General features: G+C 40.3%; 1 protein-coding gene across 10 annotated transcripts in view; it reads right to left on the minus strand.

The window, feature by feature from the left end:
- The window catches only part of svila (supervillin a), a 45553-nt gene extending 24362 nt beyond the window's left edge, over positions 1 to 21191 (minus strand). For 4 of the 10 annotated variants that reach the window (XM_088282949.1, XM_088282945.1, XM_088282943.1 and 1 more), the window contains exons 1-6: positions 7871 to 7965; positions 3795 to 3858; positions 2607 to 2698; positions 2190 to 2253; positions 1967 to 2109; positions 1184 to 1892 (exon numbers count right to left, since the gene is read on the minus strand). In XM_088282949.1, the coding sequence (XP_088139075.1) occupies positions 1184 to 1892; positions 1967 to 2109; positions 2190 to 2253; positions 2607 to 2698; positions 3795 to 3858; positions 7871 to 7928 (1130 nt within the window). In that variant the 5' untranslated portion in view covers positions 7929 to 7965. Of the gene's footprint in view, positions 1 to 1183; positions 1893 to 1966; positions 2110 to 2189; positions 2254 to 2606; positions 2699 to 3794; positions 3859 to 7870; positions 8191 to 21038 lie in introns of those variants that run through there. The other 6 variants (XM_088282948.1, XM_088282944.1, XM_088282951.1 and 3 more) reach the window with 6 other exon arrangements.
- Between the last annotated feature and the right edge of the window lie 799 nt (positions 21192 to 21990).

A 21990-nucleotide genomic window follows, 5' to 3' on the forward strand; every position in this document is an offset into this window, starting at 1 on the left:
TAGCAAAGGGAGCTGAAAATCGGGACAGTGTGCATGATGACGATGGGGCCAGCTGGCTCTCAAAGCTCAACAGCAGAGATTCTTAAGTGTCAACTGATCAAAAGGGGATCTTGAATTACAAAAACATAGTTTTACTCTAAAAATAAAACAACACGGAAATGGAAAAGGAGAGTTTTAAGAGCTAGGTCCTGTGCTGACAGTTTAAGAATCACTGCTCTTAAGGATTGACGGGAAAGAAACATGAGGGTGATTTTTGGGTGAGACACAACCAGCTTTGGTGTACCTCGAAGGCCAGTTGATTAAGGAGTGGGTGTCGCCATCAGCGTCAGTCTCGAGGAACCAATCAGTGCACAGTTTTGCCCTTGTACTGTACCATTGAAGGGAAATATGTGAGCGCAAGGGCAACAGGTAGGACTCTAGTCGTTTGTTTAGTTTTTTTCCCCCCACGCAGACACAAACAACCGACTCATAATGTGCTCGGCGGCCATCATGGGGGGGGGGGGGGCTATGGCTCCACCTTTTAAGAATGCTGGAAGAATCTCCAGTGAGACATTTAATTAACATTGTGATATTGACAGAAGTGTCCCACACACTAGCAGCTTACAGATAAAGATCGCGCTGACCTAGATGAACTTGCATGTCGTCAGACTCGTCACATGGAACTGATTAAGTCAAGATGACCAGCACGATAGTAAACCAGTTGTTTCATCAGTAGGACAGATGGGGCTAATGACGCACACCAATCTGTACACTAATCTTCGCGTTCCAGCACTAAAGAGGAATTATAACATGGCAAGCCAAAACACGAGGTGAGGCGGACATACAAATGATGCAGGGGGGGCATTCAATTTGAGTGTGAACACCTCACACTGTTCTCCCAGTGTCTCTACTCCCATTCCAGATAAAGATAAGATAAAAGCAGTACATTTGGCAAAAAAAAAAAAAAAGCCCGAAGAGGAGCAATTCAATTCGCTCCACTACAAAGCCAACAGCACTATTGCAACACGTGGCCTGGAGTTGAACTAGAGGTTTCTCAATATGCCGCATTTTGTCATGATGCAAACTAGAAGAGGGGTCAGTAGCAAATCTGATCATGGGAATATGCCAAAAAAACAGCTCCCTTTAAGTTTGCAATCAACAATAAGACAATAACTCAGAACGGAAAAGCGTAACGAGTGCTCACCCATGTCTGTTGAGTATGTGATGGGCTTGCTGCTCAATAAAGAGGTCGCCAGGTGACACCCCGTGTTTGGGTGAGGGGAGAGAAGGGCGTCTGCTCATCTTGGGTGAGCTTGGCGGAACCCCCGTGGCTGTGTAGTCCTTAGCAGGCACCCTGGCACTGGACGACAATGACGTAACATCCATGTAAGTGGACGGCTCAGGAGCAGCTGCTCGGCGCTGGTTCTCCAGGTTCATGAGTCGCTCCCTCTCCGAGAACGAGTCGACCCTGCTTCGACTCATTTCATAGCCGGTCTCCGGAAGGCTGTGCTGGGGCGCACTTTGCCCTCTTCTCGGACTACTGGTGGAAGCGTATAAATTGCTCTCTTCATCCGGGACAAAGCCCCCTTTATTAGGCCTCTCAGAGCCCTCGGACTCTTTCGGAGTACGAGCGCACCGGGATGGATGATCCATATCTGGCTCCTGGTCCAAAGAGATGCCATAGCGCTCGGCTAGCTGCCGACGGCGCTCCGCCTTGTAGCGGGCAATGCGTTCAGCTTTGGACTCTAGCTCTGGTGCACCTTTGGTGGATGATGATGATGGACTGCAGACATGATCACTGTGATTGGAAGCTTTAGGATCAGATCTGGGTTGAGTTTTGGACTGTCGCTCAGGAACCATCGGCTGCATATCTGCATTTTCAATCCCTTCCAATCCATATCTTTGCACTGTAACTACAAGAGGCACAAGTTAGGTCTTTCCAGTATGCCAACAACAATGAAGCGAGTGAGTCATCGTCGTATCTCACCACCACATGGATCGCAGGGGTCAGAAGCTCTTGTGTAGCGTGGTGTATCCTCTTCCAGAAGTCGGTTGGCCACCAAATTGGGCAGGAGAGATGGATGCACCTCACCCTCGATGCCTTCCAATCGCCGCGCGATACGTTCCTTTCTAAGCAGATGGTCAGCAATGACGTTAGAATCATCAGTAGATTCAATAGCCAGCCCAGGTAACGTCTACCGTCTCCCCACCTGTTCATTTCCCAGTCACTCGTGCTTGTCGTGATGCCTTCAAATCGTTTCCGCAACTCCGAGACTTGAAAAGAAATAGATTAAATAAATTAATAATCAAGCAGCTAACCTCTATCTTCCAGATAATATCACACACAAAAAGTTACTTTGTGTCGGTGGCTTGATAAAACATTGAATATTCCGAGTGCCAAGCTGCACGCAAAACTTCAGAGATTAATTAATTAAAGTTGGCAGAGAAAGGGAATTTTAGGTTACGCATCACACAATTACAGGATAATCATAGACCAGCATGTGACCATGGCTTTTCAGCCATAATAGATTTGCATTTTTACTTTAATATGAATTAATTCATTTGAATTTATTTATTTATTTATTCATTTGCAAATGGTGTGTAAAAAAATATAACCATTTACATACCTTTGTTGAGATTGGCCAAGAGACTAACATCTATATCTTTGGTAACTTTGATTGGGTCACCTTTTTCGTCAAAGGAGAATTCTTTTTGGAAGCTGAGGGTTAAAGGAAATGAAGAAAAAGGAATGCCATGTAAATTGTTTATAGACTTAATTCAAGTATTGAAGTTGTAGTGCTGAATTAACAAGGATTTAATCAACAGTTCATCTGAAACTACTTGAGGCAGAATGGTTTGGAATTGTGCATTCATTCATTCATTATTATTCAATTATTAAGAAATTTAGTCTTGGACGGCGTCATTTAAGCAAGGATTTTGAATTACGATACGGTTCAGCTTGACTAAACCATTCAATCTTAAACAGATATACAATAAATCTCCTTTCAGTTACAGTATTTGGAATTAGATCTAAAGCCAAAAAAGATGGAATCCAGATGTGAAGAATTACAAAAGAAAAAAAAAATAGTATTGTGTGTGAGTTTTTGTCCCTTTCAGAAACCACAGAGTTGTTGAACCTCATTTACAAAAACACCCACTCCTTTGGCGGCTACATTCACAATGCTGTTAAGTGAAGGCTTCTTTCCCACACTTGTGTTACTGCTGCAAAAGTAACTTAACAGTAGAAGGCTAATGTGGAGGCAGGGTGGAGTATTTGACAGCCTGCCAGCATGCTGAGCAATGCTTCTCATGCTGCAGGAGGACCGTACTATTCTAGCACGCTACAAGGTGACATTCATGGACACTGGTGCTATTTAAAGTGTCCTTTCTACAACACGGCACCCCAAAAAAAGATGTGCTGATTATATTTTAACCACCTCCGTATGAGCTTGTGTAGTCAAATTCTCATGAGGTTTTCATCAGGGGCCTAGCCAGGAATTTTTCCAGTGGGGTGGCCAGGGTGACACAACATCTCACTGGTCAAGCAGTGGTCAGAGAGGGCCAATATGTAGCTCCGCCCCTGGTATTCATCATCATCATCCTCATCATCGCCATTCATTTTTATGGGACAAGTCATTTTGAAAACCAAGCAAATCTGACATCAAGCAGGAGCATAGAAGCGACTTTAAATCATTTTTATTAAATTAACTTAAATTAAATGATGCAGTCAGTATGTGGAGATACATGGATTATTTTGCACTGAATGTTAAGGGGGAGAAAAAAAAATAATCAGTGGTCATACTACTGTATCTTACCTAAGCGCCCTCCTCTGGAGCAATCTGGTATTGCCAAGTGTAAGAGGGCTGTCACTTGCGAGTCCTGAGGACAGAGGAGAGAAATACTTCACCATCATTTGACCTATTCACAACACTTCCAGACCTCCAAGCGCAGAGCTACAGAAGTCATCAGTGAATGACATCATTGCTTCTGTATGTTAAATATTTGTGTGTGTAATAGCGTCATGGCCGATGTCTTTCGGTAACAGCCGGTGTCTCGCAGGTACTGTTAAGTCTGATCACACGTCAAGGTTGCCGTGCAAGTGCAGGCTGGGACGATGCCAGGGAGAGTCGAGCACATTAATGTCTCCGGGCGGGACAAACAGCATGAAAAATGGAAGACAGCCCAAGGAGAAATGACTCTTCTCATTTCTTAAACATCAAACAAATTTTGTTTTGATAATATGTACGCTCCACTCCACTGGACATAAATGGATAAGAAAACTTATTAAAAGTAATGTCGGTAGGACAAGCGCCACCAACATAAAGACCACCTTATCACGGATGAAGAGTCCTATTTTCAAATATTTATTTGTTGGACTCGTTGGACCCGAGAGTGGCTCGATCCAGGCAACTTCACGACAAACATGTGGTCTCACTCCATCCTCTCAGAGTTCACTTCAGGGCTGAGTCACGCACTGGCTGCTCCACCCAAAACCTTCTTCCCCTTGAGACCGCTCACCCCATGTACCCCTCATCACCGCAATCTCTTATCGGTCCTTTTAGGCATGTTAGAGCTGACACTTTAAATCAGTCCCACGAGAGCAAAAAAAAATATTTTGGGAAGAAAGAAAGCTTATTTGCAGAGTGCAACGTGCCTGGTTGTGTTTGGGGAGGGTCTGGTATTGTTTCAGCTGGTTGGAATACGGTCCATGCAAAACCTGCGTTTTCCGTTGACAGCAATCTAAATTCGCGTATTGATGAAAACAGACTCAAACAAGAAATTCAAAACAACAGAGTTACATTAGATACCGATGAACGAATGTCTCTCCTAAATATCTGTGACTATAAACCTGTCATAATTAATACTTTGCTAAAAAGGGAAATCATTGAAGTCTTTATTTTCTGGCTTTTGACTTTGCGACTCACATTGAAAGTAGACAAGAATGTTATTTGGCAGTAGTGGTACACACTGCTGAAATATTTTGGCCAAAACTGAAACTGCAGATCAAGCCCAATTCTGATTTAATGCCTTTTACAGTTTTTTGGGTCTGTCTATTTAGATTTATACTTCACGTAAGTGCGACTTGTAAAAACACGTAATAACCGAACACCCGAACTGCACTCAAAGTATTTTTTAGAGGTTAATGAAATAAATACAAATGTGTGGAGTGTCTTTGAACTCAAATGAAGTAGTGCTAACATAATACGCACGAGCCAAAGAAACAATAATCAGTAACAATCAAATTGACAGGACCTACTGTATAGTCAATACTGACCTGTATTCACATTTCTAAAATAACATCTAATCATGGCTTACATCTTTGGCACAATAATAGCACTGACACGGCACACTTTTTCGCTGGAGTAAACGTATCAAACAAAAAGCAGACATTGAAGTGATTTCTATTAGGTTGCTATTGTATTAAAATCCTGTCGGATTTCTCCCTCCCGGGGCAGCTGCCTCGCTGCTTTTGTCAGTTCTACAAATACTTGAAACCTAAGCTGTATGAGCTTTACACCTTATAGAGCTTGTTGGTTGACATGTGAGCCATTAGATCCCCCTTAACAATACAAATGGTAAATCAGACATAAACATAAAAACCGTCAAAATGATCAAAGAGTTCGGAATGTCTCCGATACGGACTGGAATGCACTTTGTCTGAAACAGCCGAGAAAGAATTCTCCTGGAATCCCTCCTCACCATATCTTAAGTTTACAATGACAAAGATCAGAATGATGTCATAGATCAGTGGACAGTCACTCAGAATCTCAAACAGGAGAGGGCTTTTGAGTCGAAATATTAAAAGGCCAGCTGTCTATAAGGAAACCAAGTTGTCCCATTGGATGAGCCTGCTGCCAAATATTACCACAAAGTGCAGCAAAACCCAAGAGCCAACAGGGGCAGAACATATGTTCAAGGTGAGATATAGGATTAACTTTGATGCTCGGGATTACGGCGTCCAAAAGGAAACATGTCATGCTTTAGCTGACTGCATTACATCACACTGTGTGTATGTGCGCACATAGACGTCTACTTTGCCAAGCAATTACCCACATACTCAGTCTGCCCTCACCATTCATTGAGGGGAACAGCCTCAAATTGTGACTAAAGCCTTACTGGGAACAGCTTGGAAGGCAAAGCGTTCCAAAAACAGATGGGAACTCGCAAACTGAGGTGAAGCCAAGGCTGAAAACATTGAGATTTAACAAAAGGCTACACAATAAGCCAATTAGGCTTTCAATGCTAATAAGAACTAAAATGCCACTCAGTGTGCACGCCTCAAAGACGGAATAATCCTAACTTGGACGTAGGCCGCATAGATTCATGCCTGATTGCATCATTAATGTTCATGCATTATTTGAAAACTTTTTCTTGGGCTGGCCCTTTTTCTGTATTTAAATAATAATAATAATAATAACAATAATAATAATAATAATAACAATAATAACAATAATAATAATAATAATAATAAATAAATTAATTAATTAAATTTAAAAAAATTAAAAAGGAAAATAAAAATAAAAATAATGTGTAGTTTTATTTTTACATGAATTTGCTGGTAATAAAAAATGTGATGACAAAATATCTAAAAAGTACTTTGAATTTTGTTAATTTCAATGTATATTGTGCATCGATTGCAAATGATTAATACATGTTAGCCTAACATTCTATTATTTGCAAGAGGAGAGGGAAAACTTCCGTTGCCTCATTTTAATCTTGTGCAAACATGATTAAGTGAAGTATGAATCTTTTTTTCAATGTTGAGCTAATGAGTGCCAAGAACGGTAGACAAACAGGCAGCAAAGAACATCGATGTTCAATCAACCAAACTCCCTGCATCAGGCATAAAAGCCTCAAACTGTGAGCGGCTTCTTGTGGATTGTAAGCTATTCCCACCTGGGGGAAGCAGGTCTCAACACTCAGTCTGTGCTGGGAAAGCATCACAAAGACGGGAGGTAATGAGTAGCAGACACAGATTGGCGCTTAGTCACCAGTGCAAAATCATTTGCACACACCAACATTTTTTTTAAGGATTCATGCAATTCGTAAACAAAACAGAGAATTTAGATTGCTCACAAACTCAACAAACAGCTCTTATTGGTCTTGAAACACATGCCTTAATGTGAACATGCCACTGTAACTAAAATAAGAGTGGGAATTGATTCTGAGACTCACACAATGAGGTTTCGCAATATTGTGCAAAAACATACAAAAAAAAAAAAAAAAAACTTTCACTTGGGCTCACTTCTCACTAAGTTTATCATACTTCCAATACATGCATGGCACATGGCTGCAGTGCTGCAGTGACGGGTCTGGAGACACATTTGACACTCAAGAGATACAGACGACAGCAAACATTGGCCAGCCACAGAAATATGACGACTTGCACAATATAATGGTATCCAAGAAAGTATTCTACTTTAATGCAAATGTTCAGTATAAATAGACCAACATTTTTATTGTTGTGGCAGTAGTTCACATTAGTGGAGAATTAGTTCATTATTCATCTACACATTTTCTAAATTTGACGAAGAAGAATGGTGGCTTGTTAATGTCAGGATATCTGAATGAGAACACCGGTTTTTTTTTTCTCCTCAAAGTTTAAGACCAGGTGTAAGCACATCCCAGAAAGCTGCCTCCCTAGAAAAAAAGACCACTGCATAGTTAAGAGTCCTTTATCTCTGCTCTGTTGTCCTTGGAGGCTACAGCTGCAGTGCAATGACAGCTGCCTGAAAAGGAGGTCGTTGAGCAGAAAGGAAGCAAGTCTGCTGTGTATCACCTGACAACTCATACGATCTTATCCCCAGCTCCTCGATCTGCGTAATCTGTCACCAACTCCAAAACTGAATCCCAAACCTATGACCTGAGCCCGAGAGACAAATGTTCTTACCTTCACTGCAAAACTTGACATGGCTCAGATAATTAGATATCCACGGGTTACGGTACATTTTGAACCCCCCCTCACATAAAAAAAGAGTTGCAGGAGAAATTTGAATTAAAAAAAAAAAAAAGGGAAGAGATGCAGCTGCACGAGAGGTGATGCAGCGACAAAGCAGTTCTGACAAAGCTCTGGGGCTGAGTGAGGAAGAGCGAGCGAGTGAGGGAGAGAGAGTGAAGTCAGGTAGCATTCAAGTCAGGGAGGAGAGAGCGTTTAGAGTCTAGCTGCAGGGCTAACATAAAAAAGGAAGTCCGGGTGAGTTCTCTTGCTACCCAATCAGGCTGCCCACCAACATGCAAAGCTACAAGCTGTGCTGCACATGCTAAGCTCATTAATGATGACACAGGCGGATTGCAGCCGAGAGGTTTGAATAAGCTTTCCAGACACAGAGGAGCGAAAAAGATGAATGCGAGAGGCAAGGAAAGTTGGGAGTGTCCGAGGAGAGTTCTGCTTTCCAAATCCTTGGCTCCTAAACACTAGCGGGTTGCCAAAGAAACTCGTGCTGGACATGAGGGGAAGGGGGGAGAGAGGCGAGATGGGAGTAAACCAAAGTGAGCAGGACGAGAAGAGTACAAATAACCCTCTCAGCCTGATGAGAAATTCCAGTCCTGTTCCAGCAGGAATTAAATAAAAAGGGACAGACGCAGGAAGGTAGATAAAACGGGACACAGTGGAAAAAGAAATGGCAAGAAAGAGAGCCCAAGTGAAATTGAGAAAAATACGACAGGAGAACGGCACTCAGGTCTAACTCAATAAAACAAATCCTACAGGTTGTAAGCGAAAAAATATGGGCGCGTGCTTCGTGTTTCAATTTACTTTCCAGTTAGGAGAACAAACAGCTGGACAGGACTCTACCATTTGAAATCAATGACTAAAATTTTAAATGGCAAATTCATATTTTAGAGTTTTAGAGAGAGTTTTACAAATCAATTGTCTGGTGTTGTCTCTGCAATGTGACGTTGCAGCTAAAAGCGATCAAAACAATTAACAACTTGCCCTTACGCTTTTGTACTGGGAGTTTACGCCACTTATTCTGTTCTGTGTCATGTGAAAGCATGAGCCTGTCCCAGCTGACTGAAAGCAAGAAGATGATTCGGTTCCTCTCAGGGCACACGGAGAACAACAATCCACGTCTACGGACACGGAGTGAGAATTAAGGAATTAATCACACACAGACAAGATCAGTGATCAATCCGCAAACCAAATTATCAAAAGACATCCATGAATATTTGTCTCAAAAAGCGAAACTTATCTAAACTGTCAGACAACTCCCCTTTTTAAACACTTACATTAACTATCAATTCCAATTAAACAAAGCCATTTATTTGATAAACCCTTTTCCTATTCGGATTACGGCATCTGTTGATGCCAAAAACAACACATGAAAACTTGCACGCAAACACCCTCTGTTCGTCAGTGTGTCAATGATGCGCTTATCGTTGCGCTGAGAAGGCCTCACAAGGAGCCTGGCATGGAGCCCAACGTGGTTATTCTGATGCTGACGGGAAAATAGCAAAGTGTATCTTATCTATCTCCGGCATACACAATAAACCTGTCAACATGAGCCAGGTCATTCATGACTGCGGCGATAATATATTTATCTCCCTGGACTAAATGCGTCTGGAAATGGAAGCCGTTTTGAGGGTCAATTTGAAATAATATTCCATTTTTTTATTAATTAATTTTTTTTATTTGTGTTTTTTATTTATATATATATATTTTTTTTTTTTACAAAGCCCTAAAACTCTTCCGAAAACGCAGATAAAAACAAAATTATTATATGTTCGCTTCGGGTGCTGGGGGATTATCAGAGAACACCCAAAAGTCACTTATCCAAGCATATTTCAGGGGGGGTCGTACCCCTACACCCCCCCCCCCCCTGCAGCACCGTCAGTGAGTCAGGGTTGAGAGCACTACAAGAGATGACATCTTTATGTCTGCTGAGATGAGCTCATCGACTAGCATTTAAACACGTTTACGCAGACAGACACTCCAAAGTGAGTGCTGTGAATGGTGGAACACAAATCCCGATAACTCTAATGCTATCATCACCTTTGCACCTCCAACCACGTAACACCTGTATGTCCTGTAGGTCTGTTTGACTCATTTGTAATGTTTGTTTCTTTGACTCATCTGTCAACGATGAGATCAGCGCTGCAAAAAAAAAAAAATGTCTAATGGTTACTACCCTGTTATTAGCAACGATGAGGCCGGACTCCTGAGAAGAGGCAAGACCTTACAGGTTACTCGAATGACGCTTCTCTACCTCTACTTAGGACTGAAACCTTGGTGGGTATTTGTAGGGTCAGGTCAAGCAAGAGAGAAAAATGGCAAAAGAGAATTAAAAAAGAAAAAAAAAAAAACATGATTAAAGTGATTTCATTTTCATGTAACCATTTCAAACCAAAAATTAAAGTCAAATATAAGAGGGTAGGTCAAAAGGTCAGTGACAAAGAGGTGGTTTATTCCAGGATATACAATCTATTAAAGAATAATTTTCCCAAAAACTGTAAAGAAAGCAAAAACAAAATAAAAAAAAAAAAAACAGTTCTAGAGAGCACGACAAGGTCACTGGTCTTGAATAAAAGCAGATTGTCCAACAATCATTTCCTTTCTTGTTCAGATCATTTTGTGGTAACATTTTCATGCCAAGAGATACAAGTATTACTTGCCCCAGACTTTTTTTGTTCCCTCCCTCTGCTACAACATTTAGTAAATCTGAAATTTAAACGACTCATTGAAAACCAGGATTGCAGGACTATGATCATGCATTCCTATGTGGCATTCAATTGTACGTTACAAGCATACAGTACAAAGAGGCCTACAATATAGGCTTGGACTAAAATTATTTTAAAACGTCACCAAATACAAACTCGAAGTACAACTGAAACAACTACGGCAACCAATCTTTAAAAAAAAAAAAAAAAAAAAAAAACACAAGGAAATATACTTGCAGCACATTTTCCTCAACAATTGAATTCTGAAAAGGTACGTACCGTATTAATTTAAAATTAAACCACCTACGTTCTGCGCAACAAAACTGATCCCTGTGCAATATGCGTGGGGGGGGGCAAAAGTAATCTAAAGCCGACATGATCGAAGCAAAACAACTAAATGTAATTCTAAAGTACCACAATGGAATTAAAGAGTGTATATTGGGTTGAAGTGGTGATTTATTAATTCATTTTCAACAAAGTCGGTCTACCATATCCAAAAACAATTGTGAAATCAAACCAGACAAGCATAATGGAGTTGTTCCTCTCCACTAATCACCTCCCCAGATGTTCAGTCAACAACTGGATGATTTCAGTCTGGACAAGCTCACTTGTACAGTCAGTCATTATTAAATAAACACTTCCAGAATATTAACATCCGGTAATGCCAGAGATCATGGCCTTTTTAAAGCCTCATTATTTGATTGTGTAGTACTCACAGCACCCAAACCCACAAACCCACATCTCACATCATATATGGTACACCTCAAACTTCCATCCTCATAATCAGCTTACTATCACAACCACCTCAAGTCCAAAACTTTCCATTCATACTACTAATAGACACACAACGACAATGCTGACCTTCCGTGGAAATTTTACAGTCTATTCACACACGGCGAAGCACAGACCTCAGCATGGCTTTCCTAAAATAAAACAGATAAGCATTCTCAAATTGGGATTGCGTCGACGCCAATGAAGTGCTGCAGAAGTCGAGCGACGCATCTTATTGAAGAACTGACTCAGTAAACAAAATCTATTTAAATAATGCATCAATGAACCTTCATCCAGGACATTTTTCAAAGAGGCGCAATGAAGTGTTTTTAAGTTAAGAGGAGACTATAGGCTACAACTGAGCTATTTGTAGAATTTGATTATATGGTTTTGGTTGTTGTTGTTGTTGACTGAACAAATAAATATTTCCAATAATAATATTAACTCCTGCTTTTATTATGTTATTAGCAATTAGGTATGTTACTGCAATAAACTGCTATTAGAAACCTGACACTGGCTCATTTGCATACTGAAGGGTGATTGGAAGTTGGGCCTCCGGTCGGTACAAACTGAGCAAAGTGAAAAGGCGAGGGGAGATTGAGAGGAGTTGAGAAACAACTTGGGGGGCAAGCAACAATTTAAAAAAGTGGAGCAGAGGCGAGAAATAATTAAAACATGTGAAATATAATATATTTTGGGCTATTTAGTTTGGGGGGGGCACAACACTTATTTGAGGGGGCCAGACCCTCCTTGCCCCTGCCTAGCCCCGGCCTTAGCCTTGGCCCTAACATGTACGCACAATGTGTGCTCCATTCTGACACTTAGCCCACATCTGGTCTTCGGTGTTCCAAAGACAGAATATGCGGTTGATTGCATTTGCCGGCGATTTGTTTCCATCGCTTAAGTGCCATGGACAACTGCCCAATTGGAACCCATAAGCTGAAGGAGAGGCATTGGTGGGAAGTGCTCTCTCTGAACCCTTTCTTAGTGTGAAGCGAGCCGACAAATCATCAGTAGAGGGAAATGGAACTACAAAGACTGGAACCTCTGAAAAATGTGTCTTCTATAATATCAACATTGCACAATGCTAGGGTTTATATTGTTAATTAAAGTAGTCAACCTGTGGAAGGGGTCAAGAATGGTGTTGATACAACTGAGGCGTATGGAGTGCACTGCTAGGCTGCAACCAGCAAAGGCGCTGTTGACTCGGGTCCAAAAAAAAAAAAAAATTTTTTTAAAAAAGAACATTTGGGAAGTGGAGCTAACTCAAACAACAGAGAACTCTTCCATGGCTCATCGCCTCCAGGCAGCAATACAACATTGGCATAGAGTCTAGAACATGCAGAGAGAATTATCATTCGTTGGACAAGAATTGAAAATGAAATGTTTTGTTTTTTTCTGGAAAAAAAATAAAATAAAAATCAAACAAGAGAGAGGGGGGAAAAAAAAAAGAAGTAAGTCCAAGTGGCATGGACAAAAATGATTGGTTGTATAATATTATAATACTCCCTTAATATTAACTGAATGTACAATCAGAAGTGAAGCTCAAATTTCTGATGACTCGGATTTGCTCTTGGCCCCATACGGAGATAAATTGTGATTGAGTTGAGCCAGTTCAACCACAGTGACACCACAATCACTACGCTGAAAAAAGGGATGGCATCACAGCCGCTTAAGCTGTGACGATGTGAAACAAAAGACTATCACAGCATCATGCTGCACACCTCCTCACTCTCCACTCTAGTCCAGCTGACAACACCCCACACCCTCCTCAGCCGACGCTCAAAAATCAGACCATCAAACTAAGTCACTAAACCAGGCCTTGTGCATATTTGGGTCAGGATTTAAAAATAAACCAGCCACCCAGATCGCCACAGTTGAATCACGCAAATGTCCCAGTTTATTCAAAATTCGTAAGTAAAAATGGTAATACACTTACCTCATATTCGTTTTTGCAAATGAAATGAACCTAAAGTTCCAGTCACTTAAAACGTCACAATTTCGAATGACCTCATTTCGAATTTCAGCACTTTACTCAACACTCATGCGAGTATAAGCGACGAGTGGAAGCGTTCAAATTTGAACGGAAAAACTTTCATGAATGTTTGGTGTGTGTTGCTGTGCTAGGCAGCACTCTATTTCTGTCGGCGTTCTGACAGAGTAAGAGCAGGTGCGGCACAATGAACAACTGCAGACCAAGCACACACAGTGAGTCACGTTAAGAGATCACCGTTTGACACAAACGGCTTATTTTGATCAATGTTTTCAGCTGACATCCAAAAGGTACACGGCTTGGAACATTCGACGTGTGTATCCATTAGCAACTTAGTGTGAGGAATTACAATTACACCCGAAAATACTTCACTTTAGCCGAATAAAAATGACAAAGTTAAAATTATTTTTCAGAATTTAGAACAGCAATTTCTTTTCAAATCGATGTGCCAGCTCAAGTATTGTTTTGAAGTTGACATAATGTACTAAAAAAAAAAAAATGAACAGGCAAATTTTTACAAAAGAAAATGTATCTAAACAACCTGATCCAAGAACTGCCTGCTTGAGGATCATTAAAATAGCTTCCAGCATTTTCCTCATTGGCAATTGGGACCCCCAATAAAAACTGACCCATTGACCCATTTAAGGAATTTAACTCTAAATTTGGAGAGGGAAAAAAATGTTCAAAGCTTATAAACTGGTAATAAGCCAAAAAGATGTAATAAGTGTGTCCTTCAGGACTGAAAGACAGCGTTTTCCCCACACAAAATAAAAACCACATACCTTCTTGATCTTCTTAGAAAGACATTCAATTTAAAAGTTTGAAACGCTCTGGGTCAATATTAGAAGTTTCTCCTGTTTGAGGTGAGCTGGAGAAGATTAGAGCTCTGGAGACTTTTGCGGAACAAGACTACTGGGACAGAAGATGGACTGACAGGTCAACTTGCCGTGGCGACAAACACCCGCCAACACCCCCCCACCCCCACTCCCCCAACATCCCCCACCACTTTCGATCTACGACACTCCTTTAGGGGGTCCATGTGACGTGGATACATCTACAACAGGCATGAGCCCAAAAGGGGGGTGCGGGTTGATAAATTTAGAACGGTGCTTTCCCCACTACATCAACACCGAGTCAGATCAATCAGATGGCGAGCGCGAAGAGTGGCGAGTCTTATCCGACAGATAGTGGACCACATGAAACGTGACAAGATAACTTATAGGAGGAACTTAAGAATAGAACCTGCACACAATATGATGGATGACGAGTTGCATACTGTGCTCAATGTCATGAAATGGACAAACAATGCCATCTAGTGTTGGCAGAAGGTATGACCTCAACAATCCCTGGTACTGTCTTGCTTTCTTGGCTCAGTGTGACATATTGTTTTGGAATGTAATCAACACCTACTGATTATTCATGGTGGCATTATAAGAAGAAATTGTTGAATGAGTTGATTACTGTTACCCAATAATATTTTAAAAAATAACAGAAAGTAGCGGAGTTGTGTTTTTGCTCTAAATATTGAATATAAATAGAAGCTAAAACAATGAGGTTAACTTTAGACAACCTCAAAGAGTTTGCCCTCCTTCATTTCCCTGCAGAAAATCAATCGCTCAGCAATTTATGATCCGGTCTAACCCGGCCTGAGCCTTTTGCACTATTTTTTTTTTAAGACAATGTTAGGCCCACAAACAAGTCAGCAGCAGAATACAGCATGGATCACTATTCCACTTAACAGAACAAAAGACTAAGTAGAAATAAGCAACACTAAACATAGCGCAACTGTTTTCTGATTTCTTTCCCAAATCTATGAACAACTCCATTGTTTTCCTTTTTTTTTTTTTTTTTTTTTTTTTTTTAAACTTTAGGTTTCACTTTAAATTAATACTTGATTACAAAAAAAACCTTTTGTCCATGGGTGGAATAAAAAGTAGTATTTATTACCATTTTAGTTGTTTTAACTCGTAGTAATTTAAAAAATAAATAACTTTAAATGTGAAAAATGTATCGACAAATGAAGCATGCCAATTTTTTAACTGTAGGACTTCATGCAAAGACAAGGTATGTCCCTTGGCAGCATGAAATTTAGTTATGTGGACTTCCAATCCTCACATAAAATAATACAGCAGCAGAAATTCATACGCTGCTCCCAAAAAATTCAAACTAAAACTCTTCTTCACTGCTCAACAAAGTTGATTCCTCCAAGTTGTGCTCTTCCTGTAATGCAATGTGACCGGCCAGATGTCCCGGTTTGTTTCTCTTGCAAAACACGACAATTTGCGTTCTTTTGCAAAGCGGACTGAACACAAAACAGGTCCACGCAACCATTTTTTGATTTAGCGGCCACAAATTGAGAAGTTGAAAAGCCGAGGAGTGTTCATAGTCGAGTGGTTCTTCAAGGTATGTTTACATAACAGCAAAGTCGGTAGATTCTCAAAAAGTTTCACTGTCAGGTGGCAATGTTGTCAAAACTATCCAAGGTGGAGGGCCGGCTGCATAGTGTGTAAAGCGGTCCTTCGCACGTGATATCGTTTTTACTCATTGTGTCATCTTGTTGGTTTAACATTAGCGTAATATGACCGAAACAATAAGCATCTTGACATGCGTCAATTGTGTGTGCGGGCCGCCACAGCCCGGTCTAAAGTGGCCCGCGGACCAGTGGTTTGGGACCACTGCTATAACAAGCAAGAACTCCGTCCAATAACACCACATGAATCACCCCGCCTTTGGGGATCAGTCCTAACTGGCTAGACATATTTGGTGGGGAATAACCAGCTGACATGAGGTCGCACGCTTCACTACACACGTTACTGATTTTGAAAGTTATTTTGCAGATCTTCCAGAAGGCTTCAATCTTGAAATAGAATCAGTTTGTCAATCAGGAAAGCACATAACATGACCACATAAAGTCGAAAGGAGAACCAAAACAACTTCGATAATCTTTTTGTAACCTCGATGACTCAACCCTTGCCTTTCAGCATGACTCATGTCCCGAGACTAAAAAGCTAACGCAAGAGTCAAATCTTATTATATAAACAAAAACACATCTCTAAATGGGCGTATGACTGTGATCATGACGCTATGCAAATGAACAGTCGACATAAAGCTTGGTGAAGTGTCACTGTGTGTGCGCAACTTCATGAATGGGTCTTCAGACTTGGAATTCACAAAAAAAAAAAAAAAATGCCTAACTACATATGGGAACTATTTACATGATATACTCTGATGAGCATGACTTCTCAGTAATTCAATAGAATGGTCAGACTCTTGGTTCTTGAGCAGTCGGGAGCATATTTCAAGGTTTGTTTAAATATTAAAAAGAAAACCGTTTGAAACAACAGCCCACATAGCCAAAAAATGTTTGTGCCACCTGAAGAAGAACGAAGAAGGTAAACATTAATTTGCATTTACTTCCCACAAAGAACTTTAGGCAGGTTCAAAAATTGGTGAAAGGAAAAAAAAACCTTACCTTTCCAAGTCAGTTCTAGAGTTTAAAAATTGGAATTTATTTTTCAATTTCAATGCAGCATTAATGGTGATGAGTTTTGAATGGAAAAGTCTCTTTTTTGACATGACAGTTGCTCAGGTCCCAGATAACAACCAATCATGGCTTCACCTCAGTAAACAAGTGAGCCGGGATAGGTCATTCCACAAGTGACAAAATGGCCACCGCCTGAGATGGCTAAAAACGGTTGGATTTTACAGCTTAATTCATATTCCGCAAACGCAATATTAATTGGAATGCCACGTTTCGACGAGTGGGCCTGCCTAGAACATACTCTTGAAAAGAACATTTTCAGGTTGACTTCCCCTTTAATAATTCTAATGTTAGCTGACCATTAATAGATTACTAGTTGTTGTTCTCAACTCATTCCACTATTAAATGTATACAAAACATGACCTTAAATACCCGTTATTAGTTTTATGAAAAACAATGCCTACTCAAACCAAGTGCATGAAAAACAATAATAGAACGTTATCAAGGTCCCTGTCCCTGACGCCGTCCTCTATCACTCACTGACTCAATTTAACCACGCGTATGCATGCGGGCGTGCGCTTGGCAACATCGACTATTGTGTCACCGCAGCAGCTGTTTAGGTCTCATATTTCCAACATCAAGACAACAACACGAGCATCGGCGGAAAGTGTGTCCATTTGACCTACCAGGACCATTCGAGGATCTTGTGCTAGACAATCATGTGATCAGCATGAGCCGCAGGTATCTATGCAGACAAGAATGTCAGCTCTTCATAAGGGAGGGGGTGTTTGTGTACTGAACTCTCTCCGCCTCACAGTGAGAAACTTGCAAATGAGAAGTTGGGCAGCTGGATCCAGTTGCTCTGGGAGACCGACACCAACAATTTTAGAGCTCTAGTGTTAAAGTCTGTTTTATTTGACACTATCAGAAATTATTCAGAGTACGGTCACCGATGGGGAAAACCTCCTTCAGGATACAATTGATAAATTATCTCTAAAATTAAGCATTAAAATCTTTTTATTTGTATAAATGTTTATAAACAGTACTGTGCATCTTGTTTTGGATCTCCTTAGATATTAAATTGGTGTTAATGTTGCAGCCACTTTGTGATTCATTAAACCAAGTCTACAGTCTGTTGTTGATCCACCTAATTTTTCACCATGCCGCCCATTTACGGTAAAGCGAGAGTAGCTGTGTTTCTTACTTCATCCTGCTTTAAATCTGTGTCAAATCAGATTTAGGCCACGACCTCAACGACGCGCCTCCTCTAGTGCCTCTAAATGTTGCCAACTGCGATAAATCTAGAATTATTGTACTGCTGTTATGAGTTATCAAATATCTTTCTGCAAATGGAAAACACTGCTGCGTGGTAGCTGTGACGTGAATTGGTCGGTATTGACACAGTGTGGACAACAGAGTGCATCCTGCCGTCTTCCTCTAATGTAGTGACCACACATCAGGGTGGAGGAGTTATCAGACAAGAAATCTTTCTTCATCATCCTTAAAGGGGAAGTCAACCCCAAAGAAAAAATATTCTTTATAACACTATATTCTGTTATCCCACATTCTGATTAATATTGTGAGATATGAGTTAAGTAGTAATCCACGTGTTTTTAGCCAGTCATTTTTAGATAGTTTGTTATTTTAAGATTAGCATTTCACTACATAACGAATTAAGAACTTCATAGAAAATGAACTAAGAATTAACTACCATTAAAGTATTCGCCCTCTGTTCTTTTTCCCTTTTTGATGAGGCTGGTCCCTTTGGGTAAAGAGATCGGGAAAAAGCCCCCCCCAAAAAATAACAATAGCACATGCACAGGTAAGAAATTAATTCCCCCTCAATTTACCTCGTGAGCTATGCTCTAGTGCGGTTCAAAGTTGTGTGCAACATTAAACGGCATATTACTGCCCAGACCTTTACACAAATTACGAGCCTTATTAAAGAAATTTGTTTTCATAATATCGTGCTCTGCAACATGATAGTCATCCAAAAAGAATGAATAGATACTTAAAAATCGGACCAAAGACAAACAGTAAACCTCTGGGCACAACACAGAATTGAGGGGAAAATAGTGAGAACAAAAGGGGTGCGGTTGTTGAGGATTATGAGCCTATAAATCATTGCAGTTTTGTGCTTTTACTTCAAAGTCATGGCAACGTAGGGCTCGCAAACCATACTTTCAACATGACGTGTTGGTTAGTCAACAAACACTAATGGACTAAAGCCACAGCCAAGGTTTTTTTTTTTTTTAAATAAATAAATAAATGAAAAGTACTCCATTGTCCATGTAAATTACAGGTGGTGCCTCCTCACTATTGTGGTCCACCAAAAAGAAGAGCATCTGCTTCCAATAGCCCGTCTGCCTCCCACCTCCTTCCCCGCCTTTGAGGGGCACACATTAAGCCAAAACTACAGTTTTATGGATTGGGCCCCCAAAACAATGACGCAACACACTACAGGCTTATGTAACAAAACCATTCTGGCACCTTCTCTCTCTGAACTAAGAGGAGAAAAACTAAATCAACAGGGGACACACTTAAGTCATTTCCAAAGGAACATTAGGACATGAGGGCTCTTTCATGTCGTAACGTACACGATAACGCCAGTACACAGTTGCAGGAAAAAAGTAAGTGAATCCTTGGGAATACCTGGATTTCTTATATTCATCATTACAACAACACAGTTTTCCTAAATTAATATCACACAAACAATATATTTCAATGTTTCACTTTGGAGAAAAAGTAGCCCCCCACCCCCCTCAAAAAATAAATTAATTAATAAATAAAAATCTGACCCGCACCAAACGTCAGGTGATCGTCGCACGTTACAAAACAGTTAGACAAGTCTTGATTAGACATGGGAGTTATTTTTCCAGCGATTGCAAAACATCCAGACCCTGAAGGTGCAAAGCAGCCCCGAGCATGTTATCCCCTCCACCATACATCACAGTTGTATGGCGTAAAGTGTGTTCAACCTCATTTTCAGTTGCCCATGTTTAAAATGTGTTAGACTTTTCATTAAAAATAAACAAAGAAGGCTAAAAAAACATACATTAATGATCTAATTTTTTAATTGCAAACAGAACCCAGATGATGACCATCTTGCAGAGCATCTTTTTTTTCTAAATGCCAAAACCTATATGAACAACACACGCATACCCTGGAAAAAGAGCAAGAGGGGAGTACTGTGCACCATAACAACACCCTTGTTAGACCAACTAAGAGCATGACCTATGGAGACCGCTTCTTTTGGTCGATTTTCGACTACCTGTTAAACAGGAAAGCAGAGGGGAGAACAGTGGAGCTGCACAATAGGTGGATGTGTGCATTTTAACTGTACAGTTAAAAGTGACAAGCATCTAGAGATGCTGATTAATTCTCAAGACTGAGATTAAAGTACTGGATATCAATGTATGCAGCGTCTCAATCGGTTAACTTGCAACGGGATACAAAATGTTAAACCTTGCATTTTATGTCAAGAAGTGAGAGTTTGTGCAGCCTGCCTTTGACGTCATGACAGCTTGTGAGGCTAAACTGCCCAATGGTTGCCCTGAGTACAAGAACAAATAGTATAGTGACATGACAACATTCTGGTGCAGCTTTGGCTCACTAGAAACGTGAAGGTGATCAACTATTGCGTGCTGAAAAGTACTGCAGTAGTGGGAAGCAGCAGTTCAACGTTTCGGGTAAGACCGCCGTTCTACTAGTGCACCTTTGCCATTTTACTAGTGCGCTCAATTGTCTTGCTGGTGAACTGATAGACGCTCAAACAGCTTTTCATAAAGTTGATAATGATATGATTTTTTTAAAACCAAAGCAGAGATTCGGAGACCCACCGTCTCTCCTCCTGTATATTTCTGGTTTTAAGAAAATTTACACCTGAAGAAGTGTCTTGTCACCTGCATGAATCATACAGGTAAAGGTCCGACTACGAAATGTTCAATTCTTTGTAATGACCAACTTGCAATGACTTTAACTCTCTTTTCTTTTTTAACAGACAGAATAACGGAATTCGCACAAATGCTCGAACACGATTCGCGTTTTATTAGCAGGTAATTGCAAACTTTTCTCAGCCGCTCGTTTGAGCTCCGTTCCGGTGAAGAAACGTCTTGCAGCGAAATGTTTTTCAACCAAACAAAGAAAAGACGAACTTACCTGTGGCCGTCTGTGTTGAAGGGCGTCAATGTGACGCCAGTCGAACCAACGAATGGCTAAAAACAAACTTTTGGAACATCCCGCTTGCACACGCACGCACAAAAACGAACACACGACCGCTGTCATCCACAGCGAACCACCGCCTGTCATGAACTAAATCAGTTTATCAAGTTGCTAATGGTGAGCGCATCTGATTCTTGTGATTTATTTCAAAATAAAAGCAAACTTGTGTCCAGTATTTTGCGTTTCATGGACTCTTTCTACCCCACTCCTGCTTATTTTTATTCTTATTCAACCAATTTATGTAACAATAACTTAATATTTTCATTTATGCCCAAGTACTATGGCTTTTTCTGAAGCGTTAATATTGAAGAATATCACAACATCCGGTTTATAAATGTTGTTGAATTGGAGCTTTACGCACTTCCTCTGCATTCTTCTTGTGGCCAAAAAGCCAGAGTTTTTCTTTTTGTGGAGAAATATTTCCCGAATGGTCATACAGTTGTGAAATTCACGGCAGTGAATGATTTTGTGCCTTCCACAAAGTGGTTTGAGTAGTCTGTGAGAACCAATAATCAAAAGAAGAAATTACAAATGTTGAAAGTATATGTATGAACGTGTATTCACTTTGGAAAAAATACTGTTTTCTGACTAATTTGTTTGGGCTTCGTTTTTTTATGACACTTTGTCTGTTTTTCAACGTGGTTTTTCTTATTTTATGGATTTTTATTTTTCACAATTATTTTTGGTTTTAGTTTTTCAAGAGGTTTTTTCATGTTTTTCAGATTTTTTTGCGGGGGTTCTTTTTTCAGAATTTTTTTTAAAAGAAAAAAAAATCCCTAAAAGGTGTAATTATTACTCTGATAAACAGAACTAAAAAATAAAAAAAACAAATACATAAATTACTCAGAAAAACTGGATTTTTTTCCAAGAGAGTGCAATATGTTTCCAT

This window comes from Idiotropiscis lumnitzeri, chromosome 19 (assembly GCF_059441095.1).
Source record: "Idiotropiscis lumnitzeri isolate Australia: NSW breed Sydney's pygmy pipehorse chromosome 19, RoL_Ilum_1.0, whole genome shotgun sequence".
Lineage (NCBI taxonomy): Eukaryota > Metazoa > Chordata > Actinopteri > Syngnathiformes > Syngnathidae > Idiotropiscis > Idiotropiscis lumnitzeri.